Source organism: Mauremys reevesii, linkage group 9 (assembly GCF_016161935.1).
Source record: "Mauremys reevesii isolate NIE-2019 linkage group 9, ASM1616193v1, whole genome shotgun sequence".
NCBI lineage: Eukaryota > Metazoa > Chordata > Testudines > Geoemydidae > Mauremys > Mauremys reevesii.
The window spans coordinates 55,043,179-55,065,704 of record NC_052631.1 but is presented as its reverse complement, the minus strand read 5'-3'; the positions used below and the strand labels follow the sequence as shown (position 1 = coordinate 55,065,704).

The 22,526-nt window shown below is 49.3% G+C and overlaps 1 protein-coding gene across 3 annotated transcripts in view; it reads right to left on the bottom strand.

The window, feature by feature from the left end:
• STK25 (serine/threonine kinase 25) overlaps positions 1 to 16,714 on the bottom strand; it is a 30,609-nt gene extending 13,895 nt beyond the window's left edge. The window contains exons 1-4 of one of the 3 annotated variants that reach the window (XM_039488471.1): positions 16,554 to 16,714; positions 15,387 to 15,511; positions 3,983 to 4,213; positions 1,253 to 1,309 (exon numbers count right to left, since the gene is read on the bottom strand). In XM_039488471.1, the coding sequence (XP_039344405.1) occupies positions 1,253 to 1,309; positions 3,983 to 4,213; positions 15,387 to 15,416 (318 nt within the window). In that variant the 5' untranslated portion in view covers positions 15,417 to 15,511; positions 16,554 to 16,714. Of the gene's footprint in view, positions 1 to 1,252; positions 1,310 to 3,982; positions 4,214 to 15,386; positions 15,836 to 16,553 lie in introns of those variants that run through there. The other 2 variants (XM_039488468.1, XM_039488470.1) reach the window with 2 other exon arrangements.
• Positions 16,715 to 22,526: the final 5,812 nt, after the last annotated feature.

Sequence of the window (22,526 nt, the reverse complement as noted above, 5' to 3'; positions counted from 1 at the left end):
ATCACACTGGAAAGGCTGAGAACTCAAAGAATTCTCTGCTAAGGTGACTGTCACAGTGTGACTGTCCCTTTAAGAGGGAGCATGGTCCAGTGCACCTCTGTCTGAATAGCTGCTGCCCAACTGGGTTTAAGAGAAGGCAACTGGGCTTTACAAAGAGGCAAACAAGATGTGCTCGGGGGAAGACAGAGTGAAGATGCAAAGACTTAGAAGGCTCCTGGAAGCTGCAATAGAGTCTGAATACTTCAGGGCTATCCACCGCCCTCTCTCAACCCAGGCAGGTAAGGAGAGAAGCCTGAAAAGCTCTGGAAGAGACAGTCAGAGAGCAGACTCCAGGGGACAATAAGATTCCCCCTAGGTAGGGCTGAGAAGGATGTTATTGAGTCTGTGAGAACTTTATTTTGACTGGCACAGTTTATGATAATAAACCAGGATATTAATGGGACTCCTGTATGGAGTTTTTAAGGAGTTCAAGAAAGGAAACTAAGGCAGAGTATGGTTGAGCCACACTTGCCCAGACAGGGGTGCTACAGGTCAGGCATGCCTTTTACACAGCAGAGCAAGCTTTGACACTGGAATTCCATTATCCCACCCACTCTTCACAGACAGATAGGCCAGGAACACCCCAAAGTTTAGATTCATTCTATTTAATCAATTGTGTATTACGGCTGGTATATAAACATCTGTTAAGTGTGACTGAGGACTGCCTGTGGAGTGTTTGAATCAGCCCATTTTAGTTAGGGCACGCTAAAGGAGTTACCAACACATGCAAGAAAAATGAGTTATCCCAGTCCTTCCATTGTCCCACTTACACGTGCATTAAATCAATGGAGGTGCAGGAGTGTGACACAGCAAAGTTGAGACCAATGTGTGTTCTGCATCTCTATTCTTTAGCATCTGGTGTAGCATGGATATAGTGTCACTCAAACAGGACAAGCCACCACTGATTATTCCTAAAATAACCTGTCGTCTATAGAGTAGCAGGGTATGTTGTACAATGGTGCTTAGATAGGCGGGTACAGACTTCCCAGAGGGTCACAGAGCAAATGATTTCTCCATCCTGGCATAAAACAGGCTTTGTAGCCAGCATGCCTGCTCTGCGTTGTCTACTCTTTGGGCAAATGGCTCTGAATAAGGCTTAGTGGGGCTAATAAACACCAATTTTATGGTTGTTTCACAAACTAAGGTTCCAGCCTCTGGTTGTGGGATACACGTGTCCATGTGTTAATAGATTAGGACTGACCAAGCTACTTACCAGATCCAGTGCTGAGCCTCCACCCAAGTACTCCATTATTATCCACAGCTTGGTACTCTGCAAGTGAGGCAGGAAAAGGTTTAGTGAGCACTGGGCAGTGTGTTAAGATTAAAACAAAAACCAAACCTCAATCAGGCCCTGCTCCACCAGCCATGAAACTTGTGCACAGCTCTTCACTCAGTAGACCAAACAGGCACTCAACCGCCACTGCCAGACTAGGACCAAGCAAGGCGAGCTTCCATTCATCCCTCATTGACACAGTACTGCTGCATGGAAATTAGACCCTGGGAGGGATCCCACCATGTACTTCCCTTACAATCTTTATTTTTTTCTAAGTGAATTTAGTGCTCAGTCTAGCATCTTGGAGACAGAAATCTATTCACGGGCAGCAGCCATGCAATCCTCCCCATGTGCCTCTATCGACGTATCTCCAGCTGGTCCTAGAAACAACCCCTCTAAGGGAGGGAGGATAGTTTTTCAGTCGTTGGCCTCAGTAATGAGACTGCCAACAGGGACGGTGGTTGAGCAGCATCCACATTTATTCACTAGATTATCAACTCATCTTAGGTATGCCTCCAAACAGCCACCAGATAGTGGTGACTTCCAGTCACTAATGGCAGCTGAGATAAAAAGCTCCTGACCCCATTATCGCTCCCCCAACAGATCTAGTCTCCTACTCACCCCAACACTGTTTCCAAGTGTTACACCTGGGCTATTTCATTGTTCCCTCAATCTCCCCATCCTCATGCACCCTTTGTTTCACTGACTTGTTGTATTCTGTGCAACCCCTACAGTGGGAGCTCTCTGGGGTAGGGAGTGTTTTCTCTGTCATGTCTGTACAGTGTCTGGCACAACAGGGCCCTGATCCTTAACAGTTCTTAGATGCTACCGTCATATCCGTCAATAGTAATAACAATGCCTCGCTGTTCATCCCTTACAGTATTACAGACTGGTTTAAGTGAGAAGCTGAGTGAGTCTGGCAGCCTCAAACCATTTAAACACCCAATCCTACTCGCAGCGTTCAGTGCAATTGACAACCTTTGTTCAGACAGGCCAAGGTAATTGGCAGGTGTGCTGAGACCAGGGCTGGGCTGCCACTTCACACTGCCATGCAGGGGATTCATGCAGAGAAGAGTGGAGGCTGCCTGGACTCCACTAGAAGTAGTGCTTTCTGAGTCTGCCAGGGTAGCCTCTACAAGAAACCCGAGTTAGGGTCTCAAACCCTGAGAATAACCTGGCTCCCTTCCTCGGTGGTTCTGCACAACTCAGTATTCCTGAAGGTGCCTGTTACTGTGTTATGAGCAACTCCCAGAAGGAAGGGAATGGGGTTGAAAAAAGATAGAGCACAGACTATCACGGAGCTGTAAAATCAAAGTCTCAGGCCTTCTGCTTGCTAAACACTGACACACAATGCCAGGGGCAAACCAGAGAGGAAAGCCAGACAGCACTTTGAGTGTAAAGGCAACATATCTTCCAAAGCTGTGCTGGAAGTGGTGATTCTCTCTTTTTTGGGGTCCCCACTGATGCAAAGGCAACATATTGAGGACTCTAAAGCCAGAAAGAGAATCCTCTAGGACAGACGTGGGCAAACTACGGCCCGCAGAACCATCCTGCTGGGCCCTTAGCTCCCAGCCAGGGAACCTAGTCCCCTGCCCCTCCCCCGCTGTCCTCCCTCCCCCGCAGGGACGCTGCCACATGGGCCATGCTCTGGCCCACCACTCCCGCTGGGCAGCATGGGGAGCACAGTTGGCTCTGGCTGGGTGTCGTGGCTGCGAGCTCCTGCTGCTAGTAAGGGAGTGGGGGGGGGGGGATTTGGTTAAGGGAGCGGGAGATCCTGGAGGGCAGTCAGGGAGGAGAGGGTGGCTGGATGGGGTGGAGGTTCGGGGGGGGGACAGTCAGGGGATGGGGAACAGGGAGGGTTGGGAGTGAGAGTCCCGGGGGGCCTGTCAGGGGGCAGGGATGTGAATAGGGGTCGGGAGGGTAGTCAGGGGACAGGGAGCAGGGGGGGGTTGAATAAGGGGGTGGGATCCCAGGGGGCAGTTAGGAGCAGGGGATCCCAGGAGGGAGTGATCAGGGGACGAGGAGCAGAGGGCAGCTGGATAGGGAGTGGGAGTGCCCGGGGGGCTGTCAGGTGGCAGGCTGTGGATAGGGGTCAAGGCAGTCAGGGGACAAGGAGCGGGGAGGGGTTGGATGGGTCGGAGTTTCTGAGGGAGGCAGTCAGGGGATGGGAAGTGGGCAGATAGGGGGCGGGGGCCAGGCTGTTTGGGGAGCCTTTCCTAACTGGCCCTCCATACAGTTTCACAACCCCGATGTGGCCCGCGGGCCAAAAAGTTTGCCGACCCCTGCTCTAGGAGAAGGTGGGTGGGGGCTGTGTGGGAGCTACCTCCTTTATAGGAAATCTATTTGGGGGCCTCTCTCTTTGATGGAGCATTTTCGTTCTAGCAGAGCCCCACTTCTTTGGGTGAATTGTGTATATGGAGATCACTATGTGTGTTCTGCAACAGCCAATAGGGCTGGTAAACACAATGGAAACACAATGGAAATTGCCATTGCACCCTTGCTGCAACTATGTTCTTTGCTGACAGTGCAGCCCACCCATGCTGGACACCCAGCCTGCAGCTGTTAGTCACCGCCCCAGCCTGCTTCCTGCTGTTCTAGGATACTAGCCCCATCCACAGACTTATGAGCTAGAGTACTAGGGAGGCTCTCTCCTGTAGCAGCTTTGACTACCTTCAGATAGGACCCATAGTAGCGGGTTATGTAGGGGCTGTCACACTGACTGAGCACAGTGATCTCCTGTTGGATGTCCTCAATTTCATCCTCCGCCTCCTCCAGGTCAATGATCTTGATAGCAACCACCTCCTTGGTGCGGTTGTCGATTCCTTTGTACACCTCGCCAAACGAGCCTTTACCAATCCTCTCCAGCTTGGTGAACAGCTCTTCTGGGTCCACCCTGGAGTGCTAACCGGAAGAGAGAGACAAGGTGAAAGGGTCAAACCATAAGCCACCCACAGGACACACTATTCTAAAACAGGGTCACTGTCACCACACTGACTCCCACTACACTTCTTTGAGAGAGCTCATCTTCATTGCAAGGCATCCTCAAGGACCACAACAGACCTCCAGATATATGACAGGACTGGAGATCTTCCCGCACACACGCTTACCGTGGTACCACCCCATGCCAAAGTGAAATGAAGAACGATCTTAGACCAGTGGTCCCCAAAGTGTGGGGCACGCCCCCTAGGGGGCGTGGAGAAAGTTCTGGGGGTGTGTGGTGGGGCCCAGCCAGCCCCAGGGGCAGGCAGAGAGTGCCACCCAGACCCTCTCTGCCCCACCCCCAGCCACAGCTGCGGCCCCAGCTCCCAACCCACACCCAGCCTTGGCCCCCTACTGCAGCCCAGCTGCGGCTCTACACCCAGCTGCGGCCCCAGCTACTGGCCCACACTGAGGCCCAGCTGAGGTTCCGCTCCCAGCCCCGCCCCCAGTCTCAGCTCTGCCCCCCAGCCTGGGCCCCTGGCCAAGGTTCCGCGCCCAGCCCCGCCCCACACCGTGGCCCCAGCCTCGACCCCCTTACCCCTGTCCACACCCAAGCCACAGCCCCGCTCCCAGTCCCCAGATAGGCATGGACAAGGACCGGGGGGGGGGGGGGGGGGAGAGAACACAACCCTAAAAGTTTGGGGACTGCTACCTTAGCCCTCCAAGTGCATAGAAAGGGGTCTCTGAAAAAACTGTCAGGTCTTTGGGCGAGGGATTGTGTATCGCAAAGGACCTCTGTACAGTGCCTATGACAATGGGGCCCTAACCTGACTGGCCTCTAGGTAGTACTAGAATAGAAGTGTTTAATAACAATGAGAGATTGTTTGCTGTATGCGTATAGAAATGTAGACCCTGGAATGTCAGATCCAACCTTCTGTTCCTACAGCCTAGTGAGCATGTGGTAACTGAGCTGAATGGTATCCCAAGACCAAGGCAAATAGAAATCCAGTGGGATATCCCCCCACCCCAAGTCTGCAGTGTTTTTTCAGGGAGATTAAGAAAGAAGAGAATGTTTTCTCTCCCTTTTGACCCTTTAGTTTACTATAAGATTTCACCATAACACAAGGGCAGCTGCTCAGAAATACTGATTACACCACCCCAGTGGAGCACACCATTCTTTAACTGTTAGCAAGGTAAGCACCACTCCATTCTGAAGGACAGCAGCAAGGATCCCAGACACCTGAATACATCAAAAGAGACAAAATAGCTGATCTACTGCTGAGTGTTTCTTCTGGAACAGACTTTCAAATGAATGGCATGTCCAGATGTGACAAGCACATTCAGCCTCACTACATAAGCACATTAACTGGGATGCTTCTAATATGATGATCCACAGAGTAATATTGGCATTTAAATGGTCATAATTAGGCCTCAGAGTTAATACTTCATTACTGTGAATGTGGGTGGGTGGGAAGTCTGCACCACTCTTTGATGCCATTTCATTCCGCCCAGCTGCAGAATCAGAGGTATTGCATTACTTTGCAGTGGTAAAAGGCTCTCTGTGATCAGAAGGGCTTTCTTAAAGACAAGTCAAGGTTCTGGAAAATCCTGCACGACTTGTGGGAAATAACCAAGCAATTATGACGTATGGGTTTCCACACCCATGGCTTCTCAGAACAAGCACATGATACATACTCACCTACAAACACATCAATGAGGGACCACTCCCTAGTTAAACCTTGAATTCAACTGAGATTTTATCTGAGGTCAGGACAGCTGCATTTTCCCATTTCCTCACTGGGTTCTTGCAGCTGGTCCTCAATGAGTGCCTCAGTTGATGTTTAATAATTAAACCAATTGGGCATATTAAGAAGCCTTTGGACCGGGCACAGCAGGTAAACAACCCTTCCCAACAATATTACATCTGCACACAGGGCAATAGAGGCCTAGACAAGGGCAACCAGCACACTCAGCTAGCTGAACAGGATTTTACTATGCCAAAAATCCTCATGCATCCATGGCAACACCCAAACAGTGCTACACTTTCAACAAATATGCTGGAAATGGAGAGAGAGGGGAAGTGCAGCATTGAGCAGTAGAGATTAAAGGAACTAGAGATACAAGCAAGGACTGGAGTGTGAGGTGGAGGAAGGAAGATGATCTAAGCTAGAGAACATGGATGATAGGATAGCATGGCTGCAGTCTTAATGAATGGCCAGATGTGCTGTCTGTAACCCACTGCACAGGCAGGATTCAGCTTACCCTTGCACCAGCAGACTATTAAGGATACTTGGCTCAGAAAGGGAAGGGAAGGGAAGTACTATCCACATGACCCCCTGTGCAAACAGACACTCCCAGGCCCTCCTGTCTGAAGAGTGATCAGCATTCACGGAGGGAGAGGGCAACATCCATATTGAACACTGCACCTTGAAAGGAAGAACACTAGAAAGGGATGGGGGGGACTCAGGAGCGTGATGTAGAGCCAGGACCAATAGCTTCCTGTTCATCAAGTCTGATTTAAACAGGAGGGGGAAAAACCTGCAACTAACATGCAGCTGGCTGCCCTCATATTGCTCACTCTGCTGGTGTTTTCTACCCCTTCCCCAGCCTGTGTCTGTCTGGCTGTTAGCTCATCGGGGCAGGGACCATCTACTACTGGTTGTTCAGTACCTAGAACAATGGAGTCCCATTTTTGGTTGGCCCTTATGCAAATGATTAATAGTCATTAATGAAGTGAAACTGGAGCAGCCATTGCAGAAGGTTGTTTGGGGAATGACAAGGGTATGTTGTGGGCTCAGCAATCTGATCCAGATCTCAGTCCCATTGCTAACAGCACAGAGGGGTGACATTTAGTTCTGGTTTTCTCTTGTGTTTCATGAGCACTGCAGAGACTGAAGTGGGCAGCAGGGGGCTAAGCTTCTGTAACAAACACACCATTTAGAGCAGGCCTGCACAACATGCGGCCCGTGAAGGGATTCTAAATCCCCCGCACACGGCGCTCTGCGGGCAGCCCAGAGCCCTTTGAATCCCAGCCGCGGCTGGGAGTCAGAGGGCTCCGGGTTGCCGGCACCCGCGGGGAGCCCAGAGCCCTTTAAATCTCAGCCGCGGCTGGGAGTCAGTGGGTTGCCCGCAGCGGCAGGGAGCGTAGAGCCCTTTAAAGCCCAGCCACGGCTGGGAGTCAGAGGGCTCTGGGCTGCCCGGAGCCATGGGGAGGGCAGAGCCCTTTAAATCCCAGCCGCGGCCGGGAATCAAAAGGCTCTGGGCTGCCCGCAGTGGAGGGGAGCCCAGAGCCTTTTAAATCCCAGCCGCGGGGAGTCAAAGGGCTCTGGGCTGCCCGCAGAGATTCCCAGCCGCAGCTGTGATTTAAAGGGCTGAGGGCTCCCCGTGGCTGCGGGCAGCCCAGAGCCGTTTGAATCCCGGCACACGGCCACTGTTTGCCCCCTCCCGGGACTCCTGCCCCTAACTGCCCCCCAGGACCCCTGCCCCTATCTAAATGCCGCTGCTCCTTGTCCCCCGATTGCCCCCTCCCAAGGCCCCCGACCCAACTGCCCCTGGGGACCCCCGCCCCGCTCTCCGCCCCCCTTCTCCTTGACCCCAACCGCCCCCGCCCGAGACCCCCCACCCTTCCCCCAGGACCCCACCCCCTACCTGTCCCCAGATAAACCCCAGGGACTCCCAAGCCTATCCTACTGCTGCCTGGCCCCAGACAGCCCCCCGGAACCTCAGCCCCCACCAAAAACCCCAGCACCCTGTCCCTTGACTGCCCCTGGAACCCCCTACCGCTTCTCCAACCCCCATCCCCCTTACCGTGCCACTCAGACCAGCGTATCTGGTTCCATGCAGCTCCAGACACATTGCTGCCATGCTCCCCCGTGGAGCCCACAGGCCCCACCCCCACCCCCCCAGCACCTGCCTTCCAGATTTGAACACCTCAAAATTCAGGAGTGCTCAAGCTCAGTTTGGGCAGCTGTTACTTCATTTCTCCCAAATCAAATATACTGATCCACTGTAACTTGCTGTAGAAAAAGCAGGATAAAATGGAGCAAGAAATGCTTATTAGGACTGGAATTGCTATTTTCAACAGCCATTGCCTTTTTGTTTGTTTAAAAGGAAGACAGTGATATTGCATTGGCAAATTCCCCATAGAAAGAAAGAGTGGAACAAAAGAATAATAAAGGCACCTCAACTTTTCCTCATTTATGAAGGACAGTCTTATAATAGGTTTCAGAGTAGCAGACGTGTTAGTCTGTATCCGCAAAAAAAACAGGAGTACTTGTGGCACCTTAAAGACTAACAAATTTATTTAAGCATGAGCTTTCGTGAGCTACAGCTCACTTCTTCGGATGCATCCGAAGAAGTGAGCTGTAGCTCACGAAAGCTCATGCTTAAATAAATTTGTTAGTCTTTAAGGTGCCACAAGTACTCCAGTCTTATAATATGCATCCAGATATCCTCCAATCACACAAGCTGAAAATTGTTCCACTTTACAGCAGCTCTGTAACCATATGAGAACCAATCCTGTCTGTTTTGTGCACATCCAAAATTCCTGCTGAATGACCTGCCCTGGGAGCATTACCAGTGACCCAGGGCTGGGGAGGCAGGAGGTGTGGGGGGGAGTCCAGGGTTGGGGCAGCAGCAGGGTCGGGGGAGGGCACTGATGGGGAGGAAAGGGGGAGCCCAGCACTGGGGCAGGGGGTGTGGGTCAGTGGGGGGAGAGCCCAGGATTGGGGCAGCAGGGGGGAGCCCAGGGCTGGGACAGGGGGCAGCCAAATTTTTTTTTGCTTGGGGAAGCAAAAAACCTAGAGCCGACCCTGCCGGGTTCCCCCAGCCACCGGAGCCCTGAGCCCTTTAATTTGACCCTGAGGGCTCCCAGCCACCTCTTCAGCTGGGAGTCCCCAGTTGATTTAAAATAAAGTATCACCTCCCTACCCCCAACCTTCCTTTTTGGCCCACAGCTGTTTTGGTGGGGCGGCGCTGGGGAAGGAGGGTTTGTTTCTGCAGGGCTGGACGGCCTTGGGGCGGGGTGTTTCTGCAGGGCTGGGAGGTTTCGGCCCTCGGCTGTTTTCTTTGGAGTAATGTGGCCCTCGCCGCTTTACGAGTTGTGCAGGCCTGGTTTAGAGTATTGATGTATTGGCCAAAGGTGTTGGGAAGACTGAACAATTCCTATAGGCAGGAATTGTGTCCCATCAAATTACATTAAAGTCAGCACCTAGAATGGGAAACTCCAAAGTTCCCAGCTGCTTAAGTGCAGACCCGAGAACCACTCATACTTGTGGCAGACTACCCTTTGCCCAGGTCTGGAAGCGGCACATGGCTGCCTCAAGCCTTCTTTGTTTGAGGAGCGGAAGACCAAACGAGACCACCAGGAGCTGATGAAAAGTTTCTCACATGTATTTCTGAACAAGTCAGTACAAGTCTCATAGCTGCAGCAAAGCCATGACCTAGTGAGTTTCTCTGCCAATGAGTGAAAATTCAAAGGCCCAATCCAGCAGTTACTCTGGACACTGACCTCCACTGGAAACGAGGAGAGTTTGGCGTGCAGACTGAATGCAGGAGTAGATCACTCATGCCTTCGCCCTACCTATACAGAACAGAAACAGGAATAACATTGTGACGGATTCAGTCACAGAGATCCCCTTGGGACTGTCACCTGACATGCTGGAATTACCTCTGAGCCCGTTTTCCCTGCCAGCTTGGGACTCCAGAACCCTGCCTTGTTAAGCCAGACACACTAGCCGGCTGCAACACAGACCCAGGTCTGGTCCACGCCCCCAAAGCTGCAGACTTGAACCAAAAACTGCTCAGCAGGTCACCTATTACCCAACATCCCAATGGGATCCAAACCCCAAATAAATCCATTTTATTCTGTATAAAGCTTATACAGGGTAAACTCAAATTGTTTGCCCTCTATAATACTGATATATAAAGTATAAAAAGTAGGATTTAAGTGGTTTCAAGTAATTACAGACAGAACAAAGTAAGTCACCAAGCAAAATAAAGCAAAAACACACGAGTCTAAGCCTAACACATTAAGAAACTGAATACTGGTAAATGTCACCCTCAGAGATGTTCCAATAAGCTTCTTAGTCTGGGCCCAATCCTTTCCCTGGTACAGTCCTTAGTTCCAGCGGGCATCTTAGGTGAAAAGCAGGGGCTCTCTCATGACTGGCAGCCCCCTTTGTTCTCTTCCACCCCCTTTTATAGCTTTGGCACAAGATGGGAATCTTTTGTCTCTCTGGGTTCCCACCCCTTCTTCCAAATGGAAAAGCACCAGGTTTAAGATGGATTCCACCATTCTTCCTGGGCTGGCTTACAGGATCACAGGAAGGCTTGTGAGTAAACAGAGCCATTTACAACCAATTGTCCTAGTCAGCGAGAGCCATCAAGATTCTTAACCATCATCAATGGCCCACACTTTGCATAATTACAATAGTACTGTACCTCAGTTACATTTCACATTTCTACCTTCAGACACAAGAATGAGACATACATACAAATAGGATGAACACACTCAGTAGATTACAAATCTTATAATGACACCTTACAAGAGACCTTTGCATAAAGTATATTCCAGTTACATCATATTTACCCTTGTAAGTATATTTCCATAAAACATTATGGAGTGCAACATCACAAACATAAGTACTGATAGCTCAGACATATCAATTCTGAGATAAGCTAATACTACCCAGTAGGAAAGCTCTACTGATGTGCAGCTACTGCTACCTCAAAATATATGACAGGAACAGTAAGAGTCCATGCTCAGATTGCCTACAACAGAATTCTGTCCAGCCTACGGCACAGTCAGGTAAGTGAAACTCAGCAAGATTACACCAGGTTCATGAAATCTCTCTTCAGATGTCCCGTCTGTACAGCGCCTAACACCATGGGATCCTGGTCCATGATTAGCAACAAGTAATAGTGAGAGAGAAAAATCCTATTTGAAATGCCACATTACAACTTGCTGAGCCTTTGCACAGATGCTCTAGCTGGCTTGCAGGCAAGCTTCATGCACATGCTCACACAGTGCTGAGAGGTGAAGTGGAGAAAAATCTCAACATCACCATTTTGAATGCCAACTGGTCTATATGCTGTTCTCAATGCTAAGAAATGAACTGTCCCACGCTTCATGCAGAGAGCAGCCACACACAGGTCAGTCTAACTTAACTATGGTGCATTCCAAGAGCCCACCTGGAATCTTTCACCACAAGGCAACACAATCGAAGTGAGCAAAGATAACTTAAATATAAACTCCTTAGCATCCATCAAGGCCTGCAGCTGCCAACCACGTTGAACTCTGGGATGGAGGGAGACAATGCTCTATGCGATTCTGCTGGGGGAAAGGGGAGAGAAAGAACATTCCAACCTTCTTGAGATAGGGGAGCACATTCCACTCGGATCTCAAGGGGGAGGAGGGTAATTATATCATGGCAGCTCAGGACAAAGAACAATTTATCATGCCAGTTGGAGGGTGGGGGAGAAAGGCACTTTGTCATGACAGCTGTGGGGGAATTTTCCATCGTGACTGAAGTAGCTACGTTTTAAACAAAGCAAATCACTGCAGATGTCAGGAATTAAGAAAAGCGGCATTTTAAGAGCCAACTTGGCAGCAATCCCAAGCATTTCACTGTGAGAAACCCAGGCTTGGCAGCTCTATTGGGTCTTGCTGCTGAGGAGAGAAGTTGTAGATGTGACACCTTTAAGCTCTGGGAGTGGGCTAGAGAAGGGAAAGTCCCCACGTTGAACAGGCTCTAAGTACAGATGAGCATATTTGGCTGACGCCGAAGCCAACACTTTTCATATCCAACCAAGATCCTCAATAACAGGCCAAGCCCTGCTTTGCTGCAGTTCACCTGGCCCTCTAAACAGAGCTGCCTACAGCATCACCTGCTGGAGTCATGCCCCAGGCTGATGCGAAGGCACCCAAAGGAGAGAAGTCAGGGTTCTCAATCTGGGGCAGTTGCATATACAGGAGTTGTGGGGGCACAGCATCTCTGCCCTTTCCACATTTCTATCCTGGGCCCTCTTCCCATTTAGCAAACAATGAGAATCACTGATTTAAACCAGGAGATAAGACTTCCTCATCTATGCCACAACAATTTAGAAAGTAAACACTGCTGGTGCCACACCATACAGCACAAGGACTAGTGGTTGCAGAACTCCAGTCTCCCCAGAGATTAACACCAGTGTATTGTACTTGTGTACAGTCCTTGGGCTCTGGTACTCTCTAACCACGAAGGCAAATATTCAGAGTTTCTTTATGTCACAGCTGGAGGAGGGAATCAAGTTTAAGGGAGTGCAGCAATACCTTGTGTAACATCTTAACCTTTCAGTTCTCTAATGGAAATCAGTACTTTTGCAGCAGGCCAGAGGTACTGTATGTGGAGATGTTTGAAAGCCACTTGTCAGTATCACTTTAGTGCAGTTTTTCTGTTGCCTGCTGATTCACAGAGGGAGGGTCTAACTGATTTCTACAGTCCAGCTAAATAGGGCAATTCCTATGACAAAAATACTTTGCATTTTTATAATCTTCTGAGTGCTTTCCAGACACTAGTTCTCATAACATCTATCGGATAGTGACCTATTACTGAGGCACAATCTCTTAAGACTTTTACAAGGTCATCTCTTTTCTAAGCTGAATAATCCCAGTCTTTTAAATCTCTCCTCATACGGAAGCTGTTCCATATCCTTTATCATTCTTGTTGCTTTTCTCTGTACCTTTTCCAATTCTAATATGTTTTTTATAGTATTTTAGGTGTGGGCGTACCAGCAGAAGTGGGAGTAAACCCAGATCTGAGCTTCAGCCACAAGTTATTACTTGCATTACAGTAGGGCCTGGAAGCCCCACCAGAGACTGGGGCCCATTGTGGTGGGTCCTGTACAAACTCAGTGAGTGTCCTCCCTTGAAGAGATTACAATCTAAATAGACAGGACAGACAATGGACAGGAGGGGACAAAGGCACAGAGATGGGAGTTGACTTGTTCAGCATCACATACTAGGTCAGAGACAGACCTGGGAATAGAACCTGAGTCCCAACCCAGTGCCCTATTTAATGGACCGCCCTGCTTCTCTCAAGTCTATCCTTAGTCTTTGGTCAGCTCATGACATCAACAAACCAATCTGTGAACATGGGTGGACATTCTTTACTTGATAGATTCTTCCTGGCCCTCTACAGACCCCTACTTATGTAGAGCACTGGTTCTCAGTCTGGGGTTAGTGAGCAGCCCTGGGGATTGCTTTCTTGATGGCTAGGTGGAAGGGGGGGGTCCCAAACACTCTTTAATTTGTTAAGCACGGGAACAAATTGCCTAGGGAGATTGTAGAATTTCTGTCATGGGATGTTTTAAAGAACAGGTCAGACACACACCTACCTGTAATGGTTTAGTTATTTAATAGCCCTGCCTTGAGTTTAGGGGACTGGACTTGATGACCTATTAAGGTCCCTTCCAGTCCTACACTTCTACGATTCTGTTGTAACATGGGGTCATGGTACGGAAAAGGTTGAGAAACCCTGATACAGACTATAATAATGAAAAGATTAGGCATAATTTATACTGACAACTTTGGACCTAATATTCACTCATATAATCTTGCTGCAACTAAATCCAGCCAAACAACCCCACCAGGATCCCTATTCGTGATCCAAGTCAAAATTACTCTCCTTGCTTCTGATTAACTTCCTTCAGCCATAGTCCACTACCCCTTCATCTAGTGCAAGCTTCTCACTTATATGCCTTACAAATGTGCCTTATATGTACACATAAGCATCCAGTGGATGAATTGATGAGTCTGTTCTATTGATGAGTCTGCGGCGGAGAAGGCTCCTACATCAATGGATGCTTATGTATACATATAAGGCACATTTCACATAAGAACAGCCATATTGGGTCAGACAGATGGTCTATCTAACCGATTATCCTGCCTCTAGCAGTAGCCATTGCCAGGTATCTTCAAAGGGAATGAATAGAACAGGGCAATTGCAAGTGATCCATCCCCTGTTGTCCACTCCCAGCTACTGACAGAGGTTTAGGGACACTCAGAGCATGGGGTTGTGTCCCTGACCATCTTGACTAAAAGCCATCGATGGATGTATCCTCCATGATTGTATCTACTTTTTTTTTTTTTAAACCAAATTATACTTTTGACCTTTAGAATATCCTCTGGCAATGAGTTCCGCAGGTTGACAGTGTGTTGTGTGAAGAAGTACTTCCTTTTGTTTGTTTTAAACTAGATGCCTATTAATTTCATTGGATAAATCCTGGTTCTTGTGTTATGTGAAGGGGTAAATAACACTTCCTTATTCACTTTCTCCACATCATTTATTATTTTATAGACCTCTCTCATATCCCCCCCCCTTAGTCATCTCTTTTCTAAGCTGAATAGTCCCAGTCTTTTTAATCTCTCCTCATACGGAAGCTGTTCCATATCCTTTATCATTTCTGTTGCTTTTCTCTGTACCTTTTCCAATTCTAATATGTTTTGTATAGTATTTAAGGTGTGGGCGTACCATAGATTTATATAGCAGCATTATGATACTTTCTGTCTTATTATCAATCCCTTTTCTAATGGTTCCTAATATTGTTAGCTTTTTTGACTGCCACTGTACATTGAGTGGATGTTTTCAGAGAGCTATCCATGACTCCAAGATCTCTTTAAGTGGTGACAGCTAATTTAGAACCCATCATTTTGTATGTATAATTTAGTGTCAAATAGGACAGCCCCTCATCCATCTCCAAAGTTACAGGCTCCATCTACTTAGTACAGGATGCCCACTGTGGATGTTACTGATATACATACAGTCCACTATACTAGGAGGCAGTCATTCTACAACTCAGACTTTGTGTGTTTGTCCCATTTCTTATCCTGCTTCCCCTCAAATGCTGCGAGAGAAAAATACTCCCCACTTCCCTAAGGAGGGCACAGTTATATTTAGGGAGGTACTGTATCTATGCCAGCCTCATGCTTCCTGCCTCCATGCTCTTGCAGTGTCAAAGTCTGATATCGTTGGGGAATACGACAGCAATCACTTGGATAAGAAGAGCACAGCTGAGAACACACTTAGGATGTTTCAACCTTGGTAAATAACGGTACAGTTCTTAAAAGATTTTTGCTTTGAGGATTTTTATGTTTCACAAACAAATTCTTATCACCTACCTGGTTAGCAAAATCCCTCAAGTGAGCCATGGCCCAAGGATACTAAGACATCCACTTCTGTAAAACCGGGTGGCTGGGGTCCTGTAGTACAGGGATGGAGTAGTGCTATCTCAGCCACCAAACAGCTGTGATGGGCAAGAATACAGCTGCTATGCTCAGAACTCCTGGAGTCTAGCTTGCTCCCCAAAATGCTACCTCCAACCCATTCCCAAAAGCACATCAGCACATCTCACATCAGCAAAACCACCCTAGATGCTTCAAAGACAGGAGAAACTTGGTTTCAATAGGCAGGAACAGTGCCGATTTCCTGAACGCCCCCTACCACCTGCACTTCCTATGCTATTCTGCAAGAGCCCTGCACTGGCCCTCTCTCCCCAGTGCCCAGCCTTCCACCCTTTCCCTAACAGCCTGCCCAGCTTGGACCCATCTCCTCAGTGCCCAGCTGCCCCCACCTCACACCCTGCCCCAAAACCCCTCCTCCCTCCAGGGCCCAGCATGCCCCGACACCCCTCCTCTCTCCAGGGCCCACCCTGCCCCCTTCCCCTCACACCCTGCCCCGACACCCCTCCTCTCCCCAGGGCCCAGCCTGCCCCCTTCCCCTCACACCCTGCCCCGACACCCCTCCTCTCCCCAGGGCCCACCCTGCCACCTTCCCCTCACACCCTGCCCCGACACCCCTCCTCTCTCCAGGGCCCAGCCTGCCCCCTTCCCCTCACGCCCTGCCCCGACACCCCTCCTCTCCAGGGCCCAGCCTGCCCCTTCCCCTCACGCCTGCCCCGACACCCCTCCTCTCTCCAGGGCCCAGCCTGCCCCCTTCCCCTCACGCCCTGCCCCGACACCCCTCCTCTCTCCAGGGCCCAGCCTGCCCCCTTCCCCACACGCCCTGCCCCGACACCCCTCCTCTCCCCAGGGCCCACCCTGCCCCCTTCCCCTCACGCCCTGCCCCGACACCCCTCCTCTCTCCAGGGCCCACCCTGCCCCCTTCCCCGCACGCCCTGCCCCGACACCCCTCCTATCTCCAGGGCCCACCCTGCCCCCTTCCCCTCACGCCCTGCCCCGACACCCCTCCCCCTCCCGGGGCCCAGCCTGCGCCCGCCCCGCCTTGCCCGTGCCCAGCGCCCTGCGGCCAGGCGGGGCTGCCCCAGCCCAGGCTGCCGGCAGCCCCACCTGGCAGCGGCCCGGGGCCCCGCGCTCAGCACCCCCCGCACAGGGACTCCATGGCGAGCTCTCGTCCCGCGCGCAGCCGGTTTCTATGGGAGCTGCCCCGGGACACCGAACTCAGCAGCAGCGGCGAATGAGGGTGGGGGGGACGCAACAACACCGAAGGGGCGGGCGCACCGCACAGCCTCCTGGGACGTGTAGTTTCCTCTCGGCCGCCCGCCAGGGCGGAGTCAGGCTACGGACTACAATACCCGGCAGGCAACGGGGAGCGATGGGCTAGGGACGGGAGGAATGAAGGTTTCTGGGTCGTGTAGTTCGTTGGCCCTCCTGCTCGGCGAGAGTGCAGCGGCATTCGGGGGAAGCGAGGACTACAGCCCCCAGCAGGCGGGGCGGCCTGCCTTTCTTTTTTCCCAGACTGAGTAATGCCCTCACACCTTGCCTGGTCTTAGAAGCAGAGGCAGACGCAGACACACGAACACAGCTGATTCCCTGGCCCTGGGGTTCCACCTGCCCCTGGCACCCTCCGTGGGGCCCTTATGGGGAGCAGGAGAGACTCTCCCCGAGCCCTCCCCTGGGGCTATCACAGGGAGGAGGGGAGAACCCCCCACCCCAAGGCACCTTTCCCTTAAGCTAAAATCATACTGAACAAAGTGAAGTCCCTCAGTACAAATCCCATCCAAGGTGGATAGAAAAATTATGTTCACTGCCCTCTAGTTTGGTATCTTCTGTTGGCCTCTCAGCTTTTCTGCTCCCCTGTCCTCATGTTTTCCCCCTCCTGGCTAGAAATTCATGCAGGCCCCAAAGGTGTAATTCAGGCAAAACTGGGTTGGGGTTAGAAAGAGGACAGCTAGGGATCATTAAGAGCAATAAAAAGTAAGTGCAGAGGAAAGCTGTGGAGGACAGGAGCATGGAAGCCTGTTGACCCAAAACAAGAATGTGTTTGGGGAGAACAACTATCCAGTTTGAGGGAATGTCACCCAACCTGCTGCTCTGCCTGCTAACACCATCTCTCCCATGGAAGTTACTCATTGCTGTCCTTTGCCTTATTAAAAAGTCAAATCTGGCACCTCCAACAATTGCCTACGCCCACGCTGCTTATTTGCCCATACTGGCCTTCGTTGGGTCCCCTTGTCATTTCACACACTCACTTATACAACCTTAGGGGAGAGAGCTTGACTTTTTAAGGTGAGCAACCTGAGGGGAAAATGGGGCTTGAGCCTTTATGTTGCTTTATAATGATAGATAAGAAAAGCTTTAAATCCTTTCTTTCAGGGCTTCTTTAAGTGTGGGGGGTGTTTTTCCCCTGCTTGGTTTGTACTCTAGGTCTAGGAGATCAGGTCCTGTCAAGGATGGAAGACTCTATGATGACTGAGTGCTAGTGTAAATGATGATCCCCAGGGAAGAAAGAAAGACTTTTTCCCCAGAGAGGGAAATTTTTTTTAATCAGACTGTTTAAAAACACTTAGATGTTTAAAAAAACAAAACAACTAATGAATAACTCACATTTTGAATAAAGAAAGCCTTTGTTAAAGATTTAATAGTCTCATCATCCAAGGCAGGTGCTGAGAACTCACAGCAAACATTATTTAGACATTTGAGTGCTCCTCCAACAAAGCCAGGAGATACTATATTTTAAATGCCTATTTTTAAGAATAAAGAACCACCATAGTAAAAGATCAGTCCTTTATACATCCTAAAGAACCAAACGGAGAGCAAAGAAAGGAAGGAAGGAAGGAGAGCAGCGGAATACAGACCCTGGACTTCAGAAAAGCAAACTTTGACTCCCTCAGGGAACTGATTGGCAGGGTCCCCTGGGAGAATAACATGAGGAGGAAAGGAGTCCAGGAGAGCTGGCTGTATTTTAAATAATCCTTACTGAGGTTGCAGGAACAAACCATCCCAATGTGTAGAAAGAATAGTAAATATGGCAAGCGACCAGCTTGGCTTAACAGTGAAATCCTTGCTGATCTTAAACACAAAAAAGAATCTTACAAGAAGTGGAAGATTGGATAAATGACCAGGGAGGAGTATAAAAATACTGCTCAGACATGCAGGAGTGAAATCAGGAAGGCCAAATCACACTTGGAGTTGTAGCTAGCAAGGGATGTTAAGAGTAACAAGAAGGGTTTCTTCAGGTATGTTAGCAACAAGAAGAAAGTCAAGGAAGGTGTGGACCCCTTGCTGAATGAGGGAGGCAACCTAGTGACAGAGGATGTGGAAAAATACAATGTACTCAATGCTTTTTTTTGCCTCTGTCTTCACGAACAAGGTCAGCATGCAGACTGCTGCACTGAGCAGAATAGCATGGGGAGGAAATGACTAGCCCTCTGTGGAGAAAGAAGTGGTTCAGGACCAGGACTATTTAGAAAAACTGGATGAGCACAAGTCCATGGGGCCAGATGTGCTGCATCTGAGGGTGCTAAAAGAGTTGGTGGATGTGATTGCAGAGCCATTGGTCATTATCTTTGAAAACTCATGGCAATCGGGGGAGGTCCCGGATGACTGGAAAAAGTCTAATGTAGTATCCATCTTTCAAAAAGGGAAGGAGGAGGATCCAGGGAACTACAGGCCAGGCAGCCTCACCTCAGTCCCTGGAAAAATGATGGAGCAGGTCCTCAAGGAATCAATTCTGAAGCACTTAGAGGAGAGGAAAGTGATCAGAAACAGTCAGCATGGATTCACCAAGGGCAAGTCATGCCTGACTAACCTAATTGCCTTCTATGACGAGATAACTGGGTCTGTGGATGAGGGGAAAGCAGTGGACGTGTTATTCCTTGACCTTAGCAAAGCTTTTGATATGGTCTCCCACAGTATTCTTGCCAGCAAGTTAAAGAAGTACGGGCTGGATGAATGGACTATAAGATGGATAGAAAGCTGGCTAGATCATCGGGCTCAACAGGTACTGATCAATAGCCCCATGTCAAGTTGGCAGCCAGAATCAAGTGGAGTGAATGATCTGGAGCATGGCCGTGGACTGCACCCTCAGCAAGTTTGCAGATGAAACTAAATTGGGAGGAGTGATAGATATGCTGGAGGGTAGAGATAGGATACAGAGGGACCTAGACAAATTAGAGGATTGGGCCAAAATAAATCTGATGAGGTTCAACAAGGGCAAGTGCAGAGTAATGCACTTAGGACGGAAGAATCCCATGCACTGCTACAGACTAGGGACTGAATGGCTAGGCAGCAGTTCTGCAGAAAAGGACCTAGGGATTACAATGGACAAGAAGCCTGATAAAAATCAACAGTGTGCCCTTGTTGCCAAGAAGGCTAATGGCATTTTGGGCTGTATAAGTAGGGGCATTGCCAGCAGATGGAGGGACGTGATCATTCCCCTCTATTCGACATTGGTGAGGCTTCATCTGGAGTACTGTGTCCAGTTTTGGGCCCCACACTACAAGAAGGATGGGGAAAAATTGGAAAGAGTCCAGCAGAGGGCAACAAAAATGATTAGATAGCACATGACTTATAAGGAGAGGCCGAGGGAACTGGGATTGTTTAGTCTGAAGAAGAGAAGAATGAGGGGGGATTTGATAGCTGCTTTCAACTACCTGAAAGGGGGTTCCAAAGAGGATGGATCTAGACTGTTCTCAGTGGTGGCAGATGACAGAACAAGGAGTAATGGTCTCAAGTTGCAGTGGGGGAGGTTTAGGTTGGATATTAGGAAAAACTTTTTCACTAGGAGGGTGGTGAAGCACTGGAATGGGTTACCTAGGGAGGTGGTGGAATCTCCTTCCTTAGAGGTTTTTAAGGTCAGGCTTGACAAAGCCCTGGCTGGGATGATTTAGTTGGGGATTAGGTCCTGCTTTGAGCAGGGGGTTGGACTAGATGACCTCCTGAGTTCCCTTCCAACCTGATATTCTATGATTCTATGAAACCCAGGCAGCAGGTCAATTTAAAAAACTGCTTTGCAGGTCCCCTTTAACACTTGACTTGAAATCTTTTCCAGCTAACAAACTATGGTTCCCTGGCACACATACACTCTCACTGTTTCCTGCGCTCATGGCTTTTTACACAAGGCTGATCCTCTGATCCTTAATTCATTGCCTCTACAGTGCCCCTCTTACTAAAAGCGGTAGCAAAAATGTAATGTAAAAAAAGTCTCTTGGCTGAGAGAGGAAGTGGGTTAGTGATCCTTTCCCACCCTATCACTTCGCTACACTTGGGTTAACACCTAAAAATGGTGCCTCAATGTACCTACATGAAAACAGTTGCCTTTGAAACTGGATGTGGCATTGGAAGTGGACACTCAAGCCCTTTTACTGAAACAGATCATCTATCAACTGCTCCAGTTTTATTGTGGGTTAGAGTAACACCTGTGGAGCAGACTTATGGCCCCAAGAAACCTTACAGCTCTGTCTCTTGTATGCCCTCCAGCTGGTCCTCTGATCTGAGGGAGCAAGAAACATACAGGCCAATCAAAGCTTTCTTTGATTAAAACCATAACAATAATAAAGGAAGCTTCCAGCCCTTTACCTTGTAAAGGCAGCCTTGAGAAAGTAAGCCAGGAATGGAAGGCAGATACAGCTGGGCTCCAGTACTTCTGCAGGAAGCTAGAAGAGATCAAAAGATTTCCTTTTTGCACATGCGCACACAAAGGTAACCCACATGTCAGTGAGTGTTATGTGTTCCCAATCCACAACACCTCTCAGCTCTCCTGTTTGTCACTGCCATTCTGAGAACAGGTGTAGAAAGATACAGCAGAGGTATCACATGGTGCAACAGTGATACCCTGGAAGATCTAGAGTTTGCTGAGAACATAGCTTTTCTATATGACAGCTCAACCAACATACAAAGACTGTCCAGCATCACACAAAGAGGAGTTAATAATTAGTGATAAAAAACAAATCTAAATGAGAACTCCAGGAACTCCCAACTCAAGTATCACATTAGAAGGCAAAGGAAAGCAGAAAGTGTACCTCTGATAACTAAGGCTGGGTCGGAAGAGCAAGGGAAATATGAGATGCCTTTTGTGTCCCACCCCCCAGCTTGAAGGAGAAAATGGAGGAAGGATAATGTGGATGCAACATTAGTGGACTCCATCAATTTCCCTGAGAGATAATCACTTATGTATTATTAACCTCAGACTTTATTAAAATCTTTGCTTTGAAATTCTTTCATGTTTCTCCATGTACTCACACACAGAGGAACAGAACAGCAAAATAATGTATGAAAAGTCAGCAATACAGACAGTCCATCTGCCACAAACTGAAGAAAGTAAGTGCAGAGAAAACAGAACATAAAGCCAATCAGTGTAGCATCCTCTGGAATGGAATTGCACAGCATCAATATACCTGTTTTCCTTCCCCCAGGGATGCAGTGTATTGGGTACATATACCCCACATGCATGTCCATTTGTGAATTGCATTGAGTGGCTTATTCGCCACCTGGAATTGTCTATTGGCTGCAGGATGTGGTAGTGTGGAGAGGAGGCTATTGAATAGGTTGGATCATGGCAGGGGCTAGATGTCATGTTCTGCTGGCCATACATGCAAAGCAGCTGCTTGAATAGTTTCCTCTGCGGATAGTGGTCCTGCTCCCTCATTGTCTGGTTGTGGTCAATGTAATCCATGGCAATCATTTTCTAGGTCTCCCACATGGCCCATGCTACAGCCTGGTTCCGCTGGTTTTATTCCAACATCTTCTTTGGCAGTCCCAGGACCTGATCCTACCTTCTGAACAAGTCCTTCTGCATCTCCTGCACCAGGTGGTCCCTGGCCTTCTTTCTTTTCCTCTGGAGATTCTGGACCACATGGCTGACCATCAGTGCCCTCCTGGATGCATGCCTCACCTCCCGCTGGCTCTGAAAAGCAATGAAACAGCCCATTCCTTTTCTGTCCTGAGAGGTGGGGAGGGAGGAGGTGAGAATAAAAGTTCACAGCAAGGTAAAAGCTGAAGCTATTATTTCCTTGGCCTGCATTCTCCTCTCTCCCTGTCTTTCTCTGTCTCATGTGATTGTGACCTGGCAGGTCATGCCTA